Source organism: Agrilus planipennis, unplaced genomic scaffold (genome assembly GCF_000699045.2).
Source record: "Agrilus planipennis isolate EAB-ADULT unplaced genomic scaffold, Apla_2.0 scaffold141, whole genome shotgun sequence".
NCBI classification, from domain to species: domain Eukaryota; kingdom Metazoa; phylum Arthropoda; class Insecta; order Coleoptera; family Buprestidae; genus Agrilus; species Agrilus planipennis.
In genome coordinates this window covers 618,858-633,546 of record NW_020438903.1, presented here as the reverse complement: position 1 = coordinate 633,546, position 14,689 = coordinate 618,858, and the positions used below count along the sequence as shown (strand labels likewise).

The window sequence follows — 14,689 nt, the reverse complement described above, 5'->3', positions numbered from 1 at the left end:
CACCATATTCTCCAGACCTGGCACCATCGGATTATTATTTGTTCCGGTCACTCCAAAATTTTTTAGACGGTAAAACCTTCACCTCAAATGAGGAGGTCAAAAACCTCCTCGATCAGTTTTTTGCCAGCAAAGACCAAAAATTTTATGAGCGTGGAATTATGCTACTACCAGAAAGATGGCAAAAGGTGTTGGACCAGAACGGTCAATATATAATTTAATAAAGTATTTGTTTATTATACGAAAACTGTCTTTCATTTCCACAAAAAAAAACGAAATGACTTTCCGAACAACCCTATATGATTCCCGTCTGGGGGTACGGGTAGGTTTAGCATACAACATATATTTGTATTAGTATACAGTAATACATTATTTGTTGGTATTCTGTTAAAACTGCAGGGCATGAATCGCGATTGCGAAACTACTCTCTTCATCTGTCAACATCTTGTCAACTAATTGTACAGAGTTTAACATGTAGCTAATCTGTTAAGTTTCTAAATAAGTACCTTCATCTCTTGGAATAAAACAGAAATTATATTAATTTATTTTATTGATTCATTAATGTCTAAATAACATATTAAGCTTCACAGAAGTTTACAATGCGTCCGCTAGCCCCTCTTCCCTTTCCAAATTAATATGACCTGCTTAAATCTGATAAGAATGTTGTATGTCTTCACAATTAAAATGATTTCGAGCAATTGTTACGATGTTCTTCACTTTTATTGCGGTGTGGGCTCGAAGGGAGGCTCTTTCAGAATGTGGAGTTGTTGGTTATTCATATTTTTTTTAATGGGTAGAAAAGGTAACATGCCGTAAGTACACGTGGGTGGGCGAAAGTTCGAAATGGGTTCAATCGATGACCCATGGTACAGTTGGTAAAGATTATTTTTCTGTATGGAAGTGTGACGAAGTTTCAGAGTAGATTTATATTAATGTAAGGTCAATTTTGACCGAAGGAATTTACCTATCAACACCTAGGATGACCGCCACAGTGCGCCAAAATTTGGAAAAGCTTTGTCTAATGTAAAGTATAAAGTGAGTTAAATGTATGAAATACAAATGTAATGAACATAGAAACTGTTTTTTTTTTTTTGAGAAGAATACCAAGAAGGTATATGGGACAAGAATGAAAAAGTGGGAATATAAGCTAAAGGTACTTAGAAATGGTAGAAGGCTGATGGGGACGGAGATTTGTATAAGAGATGATGTGACCATGGAAGAGAGAAGAATACAGAGGATGTTGGAACGTACGGTAAAAGGGGAGGGAAGAACAAAAGGGTATAAGGTGGTTAAATTTGGGTACAAGAAGTTAATAATCGATGAGGTAGTATGGGTTTGGGAGGAAGAAAAAGAAGTAATGGTAAAAAAAGAAGGAAAAAGGACATTTCATTAGAAATAAGTAGGTAAGCGGGGGATAATGTAGGGAAAATGATTAGGAATAAGAATGTAATGTGTAACTTAACAGTACGATAGATCATTGATCTTACCCTGAAAATTTGGTTAAAAAATTAGTGTATCATCCTTTTTTTTTCATAACTTTCAGTATTAAAATGTTAATTGTTTTTAGGACCACTGCCTAAAAGACTATACTATAGTCGAAATATTGTTCCCTAGAATCATTCACCTTTCTGCTTTTGTTTCATTTTTTTATACGGTTCCTACATAGTTGAAATGACTTCGGAGCCATGTATCCAACAGTTTTGTTTTAGAAACCTTGTGAGATCCATGAACTCGCCATCGCAACCCTTTACGTCGTTATCTATATCTGTGTATGGAACTATTCCATTGAGTATAATACCTAGTTTAAGTCGCTCATAATAAAACGGATAAAATCAAAATTGCCGTCCATAGAATATATATTGTCAGAGGTGTTTTGAGATATTGACTTATTAGGAAAGGGTAATTACCTATTGCCTGACAGTTTCTGGCAGTTTAGACAGAATACACACCACTTCGAATTATTTTATTCGATTATGGTAACGTGCCTATCACGTTGAGGGGTTAGCTACGCCGGTATTAGTTTCAGCAAGTAGATATCCACACAAGTGGACCTTGTTCGAGCATACGTAATCCTAAAATGTAGCATCGTACTACAGATGACGTTTACCGCGCCATTTGTGGTGTTTTCTAAAACGCGCTGTTAAGACAGCAGGTAAAAGTTAGCCTGTCTTCTGTCGGAACTGTCTGCGACGCGCTGATGAGATCCAAAAAGATCGAAATCGTTATCCGCGTCTGGCAGTTTCGACAGAATACAGACCATTTCGAATTATTTTATTTAACCTATTGCCTAATTCCGCTTGAAGAAGCTTTATGTGAAAAATAATGTTATTTAGAAATTCAACGGGTAATCTTTTTACGAAAATAACGATTTTTGTTTTTTTTTTTGTGACAAAGGAAGTAATCCTTTGTAGATAAGTATTAAACTTATGAGCGGATTGTATGTAAGCAACTTTACATATAATTTAATTTAGAATTAAGTGGCTGTGTTTAATAAACGTTTCCTTTTGTGGACGTTGTTTGTCGTTGACTGAAGCATTCTTCGTCATCATTTCGTCTCTAATAAAAATGTCAAGTAACTTTTATTGCCAATTGCCTTTATACCGTATTACATATATATATTTATATGTGCGTTTGTATGAGTGTGTATGGTGTAGAGAAAGAGAGAAAGAGCGTGTGAGTGTGCCACGAGAATGGTAATTTTATTTCGGATGTGTCCGTTACAGGTTTCCCCGGCGCTGCAGTCGAAAACCGACGCCGAAAACAACGACGCTGCTGCTGCTTCTGGTGGTGGGGAAGTCAGCTGGCGGGAGCGTCGCGACGCGTCGTCGCAACCAGTCGATGTCAGTCGTTCGCGACGTTTCGTACGTCTTGTCGTCTGCATCGTCACTGCAGCAGTTATTACATTTTGTGAAGTTTCTGACTGACTGACGGATCGTAGTACTACTACCGCTTTGTTATTTGTCGCCGATTGCTCTTTTGTTGACGCGGCTTTTTCGTGTGACGGGTTCATTTGGTTTTTTTCTTTCTTTGTAGTCCTTTTTGGTGACGTTTCGTGTTGAAATGATCGTCGCGTGGTAGCAGTGGACATGACGACTTCGATTCTTTTTACTTTGGTGACCGTCTGTGCGATTACAAAGTGCTTCGCGGCATGGCAGGAGAACGTGCGGCCCAAGATGTACGTCCAATTAGGTGAGTGACGATTTTTATTTTTAACAACCCCTCCAAGCGTGTCATGTCATGTGACATAACTTTCAGTATTAAAATGTTAATTGTTTTTAGGCCCACTGCCTAAAAGACTACACCATAGTCGAAATATCGTTCCCTAGAATCTTTCAGCTTTTACATTTAAAATAAGTTGTAAATTCTACTAGTAAACTGGTCTGATTTAACGCAAAAAAAATTTTGGTAATTAACCGAGATAGGTATCTTCTGTTAAAGAACTGCCGCAGGATAATGACTTTTTATTTCGAGTGGTGCTGTAGCCGATAACATTACAAAATTATTCTATGAACTCAAAAGTATTCTTTCAGTCGTTTCACTATTAAATTCGATAAATATAATTTTCTGAAATGTTTGGTAAAATATTATTAGTTTATGAAAAATCAACCAAATTGTTTTCGTAACTCTCTTAACTACCTATATGGTCAGACATTAGAATTCATTGAGAGCAAAAATTGAAACAAATTCAACTTTGAGGGTCCACTATGAAGCTATTATTTATGCAATTAAACTGAAGCATGTCTCTTATTATATTTGAATGTTGAACCAAATGATACAGAATCTGTTGGTGCATGAAAATGATTACAGTTATAAATCCTGTAAGAGTTCGTTTTAATGTACTCAGGATTCATTTAAATCCTTTAAAATTCATGTACAATAATCTTGTTGGGACCCGCACCAGTGTTAATTGTAAATTAAGATAACGTACCACATAATAATATTGGAGAAGACATACGGGTACACCACATCTGTGATGTAAATTGGTTTTGAAAAATGATGTACCCATACATGTACATAAATAATAGTAACGGAGTCCTTAGACTGTATTTAAAGAAATAAACCACTTACTTTCAAGTGAAAGGTAGAAGCACAGGGTAAAAGTAAAAGCTTTTGCTACAATATGTATTCATAATCTGTACATTTTCCTTGCAAGGAAATACTTCAGATAAAGTAAAAGTTATAGATTAGCTTCTACTGGTTTCGACAAACTAGTTGAACTTGCATTGTGCAATCAACGTGTGTGTGTTAAGTTAATAAAGATGTGCATTGTGCTAGTGGTGTGTCCTAATTTGCTGCTTCGCATAATTCGTTATCAATAAAACAACAAATTCACACACTTGCACCTATATGATTTTCAAAAATAAGATGCGTGGTGGTTTGGGTTAGGTTAGGTTGAAATTAGAGGTGAACCACGTACCCGGCAAAACCACTACGGTTAATGGTTCATTTCTTCGTTCGGGCTAGCTTTTTATTAAATGCAATCCTCATTAACGTTCTAAACTTCATTTAAACCCATTAAAAATGTCCTTTAAACACTAAACCAATGAAATTTTAATTCTCGGTTCGCAGATTTCGATGAAAGGGCTGAGTTAAAACCGTTGCAATAAGCCTATAATGTTTATAAACATTAAAAGTCTGCAATGTGAGAAAATTATACTAATAAGTTATCATTAATCAAAACCTATTATTGCACATCAGTAGCAGAATTCAGCATATTCATACTTTTTATTTTATCAAAAATTCCGGAACTAAGTCGCTGGACATTATTTAGGAATCGTTGGAGTGGTTGAGAATTCATTTTCGTATTTTCAATTTGAATGCCAATTTGTAGCAATTCTTTGTAGGATATATCGATATTAATTATTAAGTACACTATATACATGAAAAGTTTATTTAACTATTATGTTGTTCAAATAAATATGTGATTACGTTTGACAAAATAAAAGAGGAATTAGTATCAAAGGACCCCGTTAGATCCTTATGGAAAATATCCTTCTGTTAAACTCTTTGAATTTTTGACTTGTAGATCAAAAGTTTCAATGGGTGCTATCACGTAAAAGCTCATCTTTTGAGATATATTCTCCTAAAGTTGCATTCTTCCATAAAGACTTCCATTAATTTTTTGTTTTAAAAGAAACGCCTACAAATCCAAGAAGTTGCTGCAGAAAATAACGCTTTAACCAGTGATCAATTAAATTTTGAAATTTAAACCCTCCTTAAACCACGGTCTGCTTTGCGCTTCTTTAGTATGGCAATGATAGCAAATCGAGAACCGAACGTAGGGATACTGTATTACATGCAATCGAAGGACGTCGTCATTTTTTGGAAAATATGACGTGGTATAGGGAAATTCGTATAAATAACTTTAGCTGTCCTTAAGTAATAAAATAATATAAGCCCAATAAATGCAGTTTAAGGTTTTTGAGGGGTATACACTTTTGATTAGTTTTCAGAGAAGTATGATGAAAAAATATATATTTTAAAAGTTCACGATGTACATGTAATGCCTTTTTGCTAGTGTGACTTAAAAAAAAATGCTGAGAAAGAAATGTGTAATTTCTGTATTCGGTGAACATTTTGCTGTACCTGTATATGTATTAAGTTTGTTTTTGCATATAGTACGATAAACTTTTCCTGAAGATGGCTAAATGTAGGAACATAAATTGAGCTTTTCAGTAAAAATAGTGAACCAATTCAAGAGATTTTGATAAATTTTTGTTTATCAAAAATGGTTCATCTGATGAGATCCAAAAAGATCGAAATCGCGATCCGCGTCTGGCAGTTTCGACAGAATACAAACCACTTCGAATTATTTTGTTCGGTTCACCATGGATTAAAGGCTTCTTATTTTTTTTGGTATTATTTGTTAAAATGTGGAATAATGTTTTGTTTGCATAGTTAAGTCAATTTTTTCAAGGTATATAGTTTCATGTAACAGGAATCAATGAAAATTTTCATTTCCATTAGAACACATCTACGTACATTACTGCGATTACAAAAATAAGCTGCAATTTATTCCTCTTTACTAGGGGAGGATTTGTATACTTACCTAATACTTTTCATAACTCTAAATAAGCAAAGTTTTAATGAATATTTAAATAACTCGTTATAGTTAATGATACGTACTTGCAGATTGTTGTAATTCAATTCGTCTACAATATTTTAATGTGCCTTCATTTAAGTGCAAAAATTAAGTAGGAAAAGTAGCTTTTCTTAAGTTGTTTATTCTAGAATTGTAGATTTTATAGAAAAGCTTTTCTAGGTAATTAATCGTAATTGAAATGACTCTCAATGAAAGAAGCATAAACAATTTCATTCTAAATTCTGAGACTGAGGTATATTAGTTTAGTAAATTGAAAAGGAAACGATAAGCTTTATATTTCTCTCTTCAATTTGTTTGTTGCTTATCGGGTAAGTGTTTTATAATAGGGTCTCTTATATAGCTAGTAATTGCTGTTATTTGTCTTGAAAAGCAAAACTATTTCTAAATAATAATTTCAATGTTAAATGTCATTGGCTACTGGTTAGTACAGTGGTTATTTATTTAATTGAAACACGACTTTTTTGTTAACAGAGATTTTAACTCTTGATCGATGCTATTTTCATATTGATTTTCTGGCATATGGACGCATTTGAGAATGCACATGATTTAATTTTGAATTGAAACCGTAATCAATTGTAATATTCGAAAACAGAGCAGTGTGTCATTTTGTAATTGTACAAATGAGTAACGAATCCTAATTGGTTGGAGTTGGACTAATAGGTCCAATTTTTTCCCTACATACTCTAATTAATATTTCAATTTTTTCTGGTGTATGTTTGGGTAATGACTCTGTCTATGTGCAAAATGTGGACAGACAATGTGAATGAGGTGGTATTAGAAAGACTAGGAGAACAAAGGGTGTTATGCGTGCCTATAAGGAAAAGAAGTGATAGGATGATAGGGTACCTTCTGAGACATGAAGGTCTGGGCAGGATAAAATTGGTAGATTAGATTAGATTACTGTTCACAGTTAACGAAAGATATGGGATGTTCTAGGGCTAGAATAGGAAAAGGTGGAGGTGCGTGTCCAACCAGTCTTAGGGCTGATGTTGAGAGGCAGGTGATTGAGTTGACGATTTTTAATTTGTCTGGACATCGGGGTTGAAAAACGATAATTTAAATTAAATGAACTTATAAAACTACTTATTTGAGCATAAAAAAATAACTAGTCATATAAATTTACTACTAAGCATTTAATTTGTGTTCGTTTGAACATGCCATTTTTTGAGTAGTCGATTATTTGTTATTAAATCAAATATAATTAAGTGCTGCGAAACGTAATAAACAAATAAACTCCAAAATCCCACAAAACGTTTAGAAAACTAATACGTGTTTCGACCCCCAAGGTGTCATCCTCCGTTATATAGAGACTCTGCTCTATTACACATGCATTTATGAGTGACATTAAAACGCATTTAATTATTCACCAGTTTCTTGTTTGTTGAGAAGTTAGTTGCTTCCCCAACCCTTCAAATATACTTTGCTTGCACGCCTAAATGAGTCCCTCCAGTCAAGACCCTCCCCTTTTTCGTTCGTACGGCGCGAACATTTGTTTGTCTTTGGTGCACATATATATATAGGTAGATATGTATGTATGTATGTAAATCGCGTGCGGTGTTTTTGAATTACTTTCACGAACATTAGGTACGTTCATTAAGTGTCGTGATATACATAAGTGTAAGCCTCTAATCGTCGGCCATGTGTATGCTCAGTCAGTTCAAAGCAGCTGCAATCAGCAATAATGTACGTCGAACAATAAACGATCCGATTAATTGGTGAAAAAAAAAATAAAAAGGGACAAGTAAGTTTGGAATTCACGCACCCGGAAAGCGTGAATTCCTTCCCGAGTAAGTAAACATTTCAGTGTAATCTCTGTCCGAACGGTTTTTACCACCATACGTAAGGGCGCGAATAATATACGTAATGTGGCGGTTTGAAAACTTTTGCAAACCTTACAAAGTCTTTGTTAGACCATAAATTGACAAACTAGCCGAGATAAAAATGTTCAGTCTCTCAGAGTCTCTGAAACCAAGATTCGAGTCTCCGTCTCTCATCGAATCTCTCTGGTGTTGCTGAGAGAGACTGTCAAAAAAACTGTTAAGCGTCTCTGAACGAGAGACTCGAGTTGCTCATAGAGGGATCTTCATTTCGTATGCAGTCTCTGAACGAGGACTCGAATCTCTGAATTAACAATTTTATCGTTGGAGTCTCTCGTACAGAGACGGTGACAGCTCCATAAAAACACCTAGGTAATAACTGAGAGACTGTGAGAGACGCTCTCAGAGATGCTGAGAGACTGAAAATTTTTGCCTAGGGTAGTAGTACATATTTCAAAAATTGAATGCTGTTGTTGGAATACTTAAGACAAGGGTTGGCAAACTTTTAATTTGGTTGTTTCAAGGATTTTTTAATTCGGCTTTTACATTTTATTTCAAATTTGTATCGCATAAAGAAGTGGTAATTAAATAAAATACTGCTCTATTTATTATTATCTATATTATTACTATGTTACAAAATATGGTATGTTAAACAAGACTAAAATTGTGTTAAAAACCAATGAGAACGATGACCGTGTACTTCTCTAGAAAGTTTTGGGAACCAATAGTTTTTAGTTTAAAACTTGACTCTAAATTTTGATTAGTTATTTGGTTTCTTAATTAGGTTTGTTTTTTATTAAATTCGTAGAAGATAAAACTTGCTCGCACGAATGTTGACCCAAACATCGTTAGTACACCAAAAGCCATTTTTTTTATTTGGTAATGCAACTAGAGGAGTTCGCGGGCCGAGGTTTGCAGGCGCCTGGTTTATGGTATAAAGTTCAGCTAGGAAAAGACATAACGAACGAAGTCAATTATTGTAGTGGCTACATTCATTCTTTTGTTTATGGGAATATGTGTGGATATATGTACCTAGATCGGACGGAATTCACGCATGGCAATAAAAAATCTCCGGTCGGAATTTGCATACTTACCTACCTCTTAGAGGTGATTATGACATTTCGGACGTAATTCACACTAACCCCACTCACCGAGGCTTCATTACAATCAAATTTATTGGGGTTTCCTAAGAACCTAAGGGAAAATATCAGAATAAGCTGCTCAGAATAATCCTCGTTAACATATCCCTATCCCTATTTAATTTCCATTCATTAAAGCGGTGAAATTAAAGATAAGAGATATCGATAAGGGTGTATATTTTACGGAAGCGTTAATTTTTTAATTAATGATTGTAAATAACTGGATATAATCATGCTGTACTTTGATATTTTAATTGACGAGTTATAATAGACTGGGTATTGTTGGTAAACAGCGGTCAAATTCAAAATTACCCCAATTTTTTAGAAGATTCTCACTGATATCTCTTCATATTAGTGTCCGACCGAAAGTTCGGTTTCGGTTTCGGTTTCGGTCGAGTTTCGGCAAAAAAACGAGTTTCGGTTTAGTTTCGATTTCGGCGGCAAACCTGCCGAAACTACGACCGAAACCGAAACTGCGTTCGGGAGTTCTCGCGCTCTGCTCGGTCATGTTCGCCACGTTAAATTCCATCCAAGCGAAGTATACTATACTTACTCAAATAAACATCTCACCTATTTTAAGTATTTTTAAGTATTTCCTTAAATGAGGGGTTGTTATGTTGATTTTGATTTGATTATCAATAAGTAAAAATGTCAAAGACTGCAGAGCTATGTTATTTAAAGATAAAAAAATAAAACTGACTGATTATAATAACGTTTTCTTTATTTTTCTCTCAAAACATGATCCTTATAAGGAAGTTTCGGTTTCGGTTTCGGCCGAAACTGAGACCGTTGCCGAAATTCGGTTTCGGTCGTAAAAACCAGTTTCGGTCGGACACTACTTCATATTAATATCCCCTTTTGTGGAAATCGCCCATTTTAGAATGTAAATGTATGTACGAGGTCTGTTCAAAAAGTGTCGCGAATTTTGATTTTTTCAAAAATTATTGATTTATTCATGAATATCTATTTTGTCTCCTTCAAAGTAATCACACTTGTGTCAACGTTTTTTCCAATCTTTGTAGCACTTAAAAAAATCATTTTTTGTGGTTTTATTCAACTCCTTCTTCGATGCCGTCTTTATCTCCTTAATAGTAGCGTAGCGTCGTCCTTCCATAGGCCTCTTCAGTTTCGGGAACAAGAAAAAATCACAGGGGCAAGATCATTCCCCAGATCTGGTGTCTGCGGCATTATTAGTGTTCTACCCTGTGACAAGAATTCATGATGCACCACTCCCCTACAATCGAAGAAAACTGTAAGCAAAAGCTTCGTTTTTGGCGCGTTTTTTCCTGTCTTGGCTCGTGCGGCAGTTTCCGTGATGATTGAGCTTTGGTTTCCATGTCATAACCATAAACCCATGATTCGTTACCAATTATGACCCTCTGGAGCAAATTTCGATGGTCGCGGATATAGTCCAGCAGCTCCTTAGCAATGTTAATGCGATGCTGATTTTGATCGAAATCGAGCAATTTAATTAAAAAATTAACTGGGTAAATGTCCTCTTCGGGGGTGGGAGCCATCATCTAGACCTTTACCATTAACTGAACTTTCAACATGGCAGAACTTGTCAGTATAAGTGATAGACATGAGTACCAACATAACATCACAAAAAAATCGAAAATCGAATATAACCATAACCCGCGGAAATTAAAAATTCACGATATTTTTTTAACAGACCTCGTATTATATTAAAGTTGATGTCAAAGTAGATAATAATTATTGCAACGAAATAAAATTGGTATTAGTGTTTTTATGTGAATAATAGGAAAAAATCGGCGGAGATTCTGCGACATAAGTAGTAATACAAAATATTGTCAAGAAAACAATAATTTCATTAGTTTTTTATGCGTTGTCGTTTAGGGGCTGTAAATTGAAAAGCAAATGTGCTTCGCATTTTTGTCGTATTCATAAAAGTGATTTAGTAAGGCAACTAACGTTGGCTTCAGGATGTGTTAAGTTTTCTGACGAGTTACCTGATAAGATGCACAAGCAGTCACCTATCTTGCGCATTTGCATATGCGGATCACGCTCAAGGGAGAGTAATAAACGGTGTGACAGATGGCCAAGTGAAACTACTTATGTAGGTGTATGCTGGTGCTTCTTAAAGGGGACGGAAGAATATCGGTAGCAGGCTTCATAAGAGGATATGCCTTTAATTACGTAACACCTGTTATTTATTGAGCTGCATCTCTTTAAAAAATTATAAAATTGCCTTCTTAAGGATGCTTGCGAGATATGTCAAAATGCTACGAGACAAATAAAAATTTGGAAGAACGTTCCTCATTCAATTCTAAAACTCCTGTAAAAATTACAAATCGATTCATTAAACCGTTAAAAAGTTATTAAAATTTTAAAAAATTGTAATTTTACACGTCATTTTATGGAGATTCGTTAACCGAACAGATTAAATTTATTTTTATTAACAGAAAAAAAGCTACCAGAAATTTCAAACTTTTATAATAAGTAACTTGAACTCTGGAGAATCACTTTAGCGTAAGGTTATTCAAATTCACTAAATGGTTATCGAGAAAAAAATGAAAAATTAGCTGAAAATCTCGTTTTTACTTGATAATATAATGATAATATTTATAATTGTCTGAAATAAATGCAATTTTAAAGTTTTAATTATTATTTAAACATATTAAAAAGTTTTACGCTCATTATTAATAGAGATTGAAACTAAATATTTTTTTGTTTCGAAGTTGAAATCAAGGCATATTTACTGCCGAAAGCCAGTTAAAAATTTTCCATATTTTTCGTTATTTCTTATTTTATTCAAAGTTTTTCGTCAAATTCGAAATTTCCTTCAAACCGTATACTTTTCTTTAGTATAGATAGCAATTATTTACCTCATGATATGCTGCAAAACCTAATTAATCACGAATTTCTAATTTTATGTACTCTTGTCTCCGATTGTACCTCCCAAACATCCTTAAGGCTGATTCTCACTATCCGGCGGCTGGCAACTGTCCGTCAGTTTTATGTTGTACTAGCTGATACGGCGAACATCGTACCGTCCAACAGTCAATGAATTTCATGTTAACTTTTAGATGATTTTATTAACATAATAATATGATTCATAGATTCTGTGTTGTGGTACTGATGACTGATTGACCGAATGATCTGCAATGATTGATACCAATCGATTTGACAATCGTTGACATTTGTTCTCTGTATTTTTGTTTACATTTCGATTCGAGTATTCTATATATATTTCAATAATGTTTCTATTCTATAATGTGTGGTATGTCACTGATTTGCAGTGGACATCAGATATTACAAATAAGCTATAAACGTCCGGGACGGGAACTGTCAATTGTGGAAGAAGACGTAGTTCCAAACCTATTTTATTTAAAAATTAATTTTTTCTATATTTTTCTCGATATTTTAATAGTTATTCTGCTATTCTTGAAGTAGGCGAATCCAAAAAATCAGAGATTATCAAAATCGGTGCAGTACAACATTGATCGCAAATTTTGGATGGTTTTGCTGACTATCAACGAATTGAATGATTTATTCTCATTAGCATCAACGACCGTCACCAATAGGTACCGTCAACTCTCCTGCAATATCGGTCACTATTACTAAACTGAATAATAGCTTGACGAACATCTGACGGGCGCCTGACTGTCGTTATCTAGAATCTAAAAGACGGTGAGAATCCAGCATAAAGATAGTGGACATTGTAATAGTTATTGGCATTACTTTTCCAGCTATCGTTTGAAATTTTTTTAAAGTTATGCGATTCAAGATTGTCTAACTTTTTTATATATTGGTAAAGAATTGGCGAATTCAGGGGTTTCCTTAACTGTACGTCGCGATGCCCTGGAGCGCCGCGGCATTATCCCAGGGTCGTCGTGAGGAGATCCACATAGATGGGTATAGAATGAAATGAGAGGGACTTTTTCCAAACTTGAAAAACAAGCACGTCCATCTCATTAATAGCCAGCCAACAAAATAAGGCAAAATAAATACCTTTTGTAGGTACTTTTTGACCAGAGAAGAGCGTCGCAAAATTTCCAAGAACGTTGTAGTAAAAGTAAGTTTGGGAAGCCCTGGTCTAACCGTTTAGTATAGTCATAGAGTGCTTGTTTTCGACATACCAAAGCAGTAAAATAATATTTCATTTAGCCATGGTATTTTAGTAATACTGTCATTAATTTTGATTTATACCATGCATGCATGTACGAAGTCTCATCCTAATCATGTTCTGCATTCATAGGCAGTGTATTGTGACGATTGTGACCATGCACGGCCGACTGCGTTTACGCGCGTCGCAAATATATGCAAACGAATGTTTATTGCTGATGGACTGATGATGCTGCCACGTGCTGTATTCTGCTCAGGTTGTACCTGGCACGCCGTCGGAATAAATTTTGCGCCGGAACGGTAAGAGGACGACCCTTGCCAATGCTGGTCCTATCCAGAGAGCCCCATGGCTTCGCATTGCGAAAATATTGGTTTGTTATTGAACACGTTTCCGCATTACTTATTTTATTTAGACGGTAAATGACGTTGCTTAAAATTCCGACGGAGAATTGTGCCTTTTTCACTTAATCGAGCACGGCGACGGCTGTACTTCGGTTGCTTTGTGAAACACGTCTTTTATGTAGGTATCTACGTATAGCTGGTACAAAATCTCATGAGCCCCTTCGCATGTGCGAGAGGCGTACCTTATTGTATTCATATTATACCTACCTACACTATCTTTCTGTCTATTTCAAATACTTGCATTTAAAATGCAAATATAAAATAAGAAATACCTATTTTTATCTTGCATTTAAATACTTTTTTGAGAAAAGCATTTTGTATTTTATTTAAAGTACTTTTCTAAACAATAGGAAAAAATCGGCGGAGATTCTGCGACATAAGTAGTAATACAAAATATTGTCAAGAAAACAATAATTTCATTAGTTTTTTATGCGTTGTCGTTTAGGGGCTGTAAATTGAAAAGCAAATGTGCTTCGCATTTTTGTCGTATTCATAAAAGTGATTTAGTAAGGCAACTAACGTTGGCTTCAGGATGTGTTAAGTTTTCTGACGAGTTACCTGATAAGATGCACAAGCAGTCACCTATCTTGCGCATTTGCATATGCGGATCACGCTCAAGGGAGAGTAATAAACGGTGTGACAGATGGCCAAGTGAAACTACTTATGTAGGTGTATGCTGGTGCTTCTTAAAGGGGACGGAAGAATATCGGTAGCAGGCTTCATAAGAGGATATGCCTTTAATTACGTAACACCTGTTATTTATTGAGCTGCATCTCTTTAAAAAATTATAAAATTGCCTTCTTAAGGATGCTTGCGAGATATGTCAAAATGCTACGAGACAAATAAAAATTTGGAAGAACGTTCCTCATTCAATTCTAAAACTCCTGTAAAAATTACAAATCGATTCATTAAACCGTTAAAAAGTTATTAAAATTTTAAAAAATTGTAATTTTACACGTCATTTTATGGAGATTCGTTAACCGAAAAGATTAAATTTATTTTTATTAACAGAAAAAAGGCTACCAGAAATTTCAAACTTTTATAATAAGTAACTTGAACTCTGGAGAATCACTTTAGCGTAAGGTTATTCAAATTCACTAAATGGTTATCGAGGAAAAAATGAAAAATTAGCTGAAAATCTCGTT

General features: G+C 34.8%; 1 protein-coding gene across 1 annotated transcript in view; it reads left to right on the top strand.

The window, feature by feature from the left end:
- LOC108736939 (semaphorin-1A) overlaps positions 1 to 14,689 on the top strand; it is a 509,066-nt gene that overhangs the window by 19,324 nt on the left and 475,053 nt on the right. The window contains exon 2 of the mRNA XM_025973315.1: positions 2,721 to 3,186. Coding sequence (XP_025829100.1) covers positions 3,084 to 3,186 — 103 coding nt within the window. The 5' untranslated portion in view covers positions 2,721 to 3,083. The remainder of the gene's footprint in view (positions 1 to 2,720; positions 3,187 to 14,689) is intronic.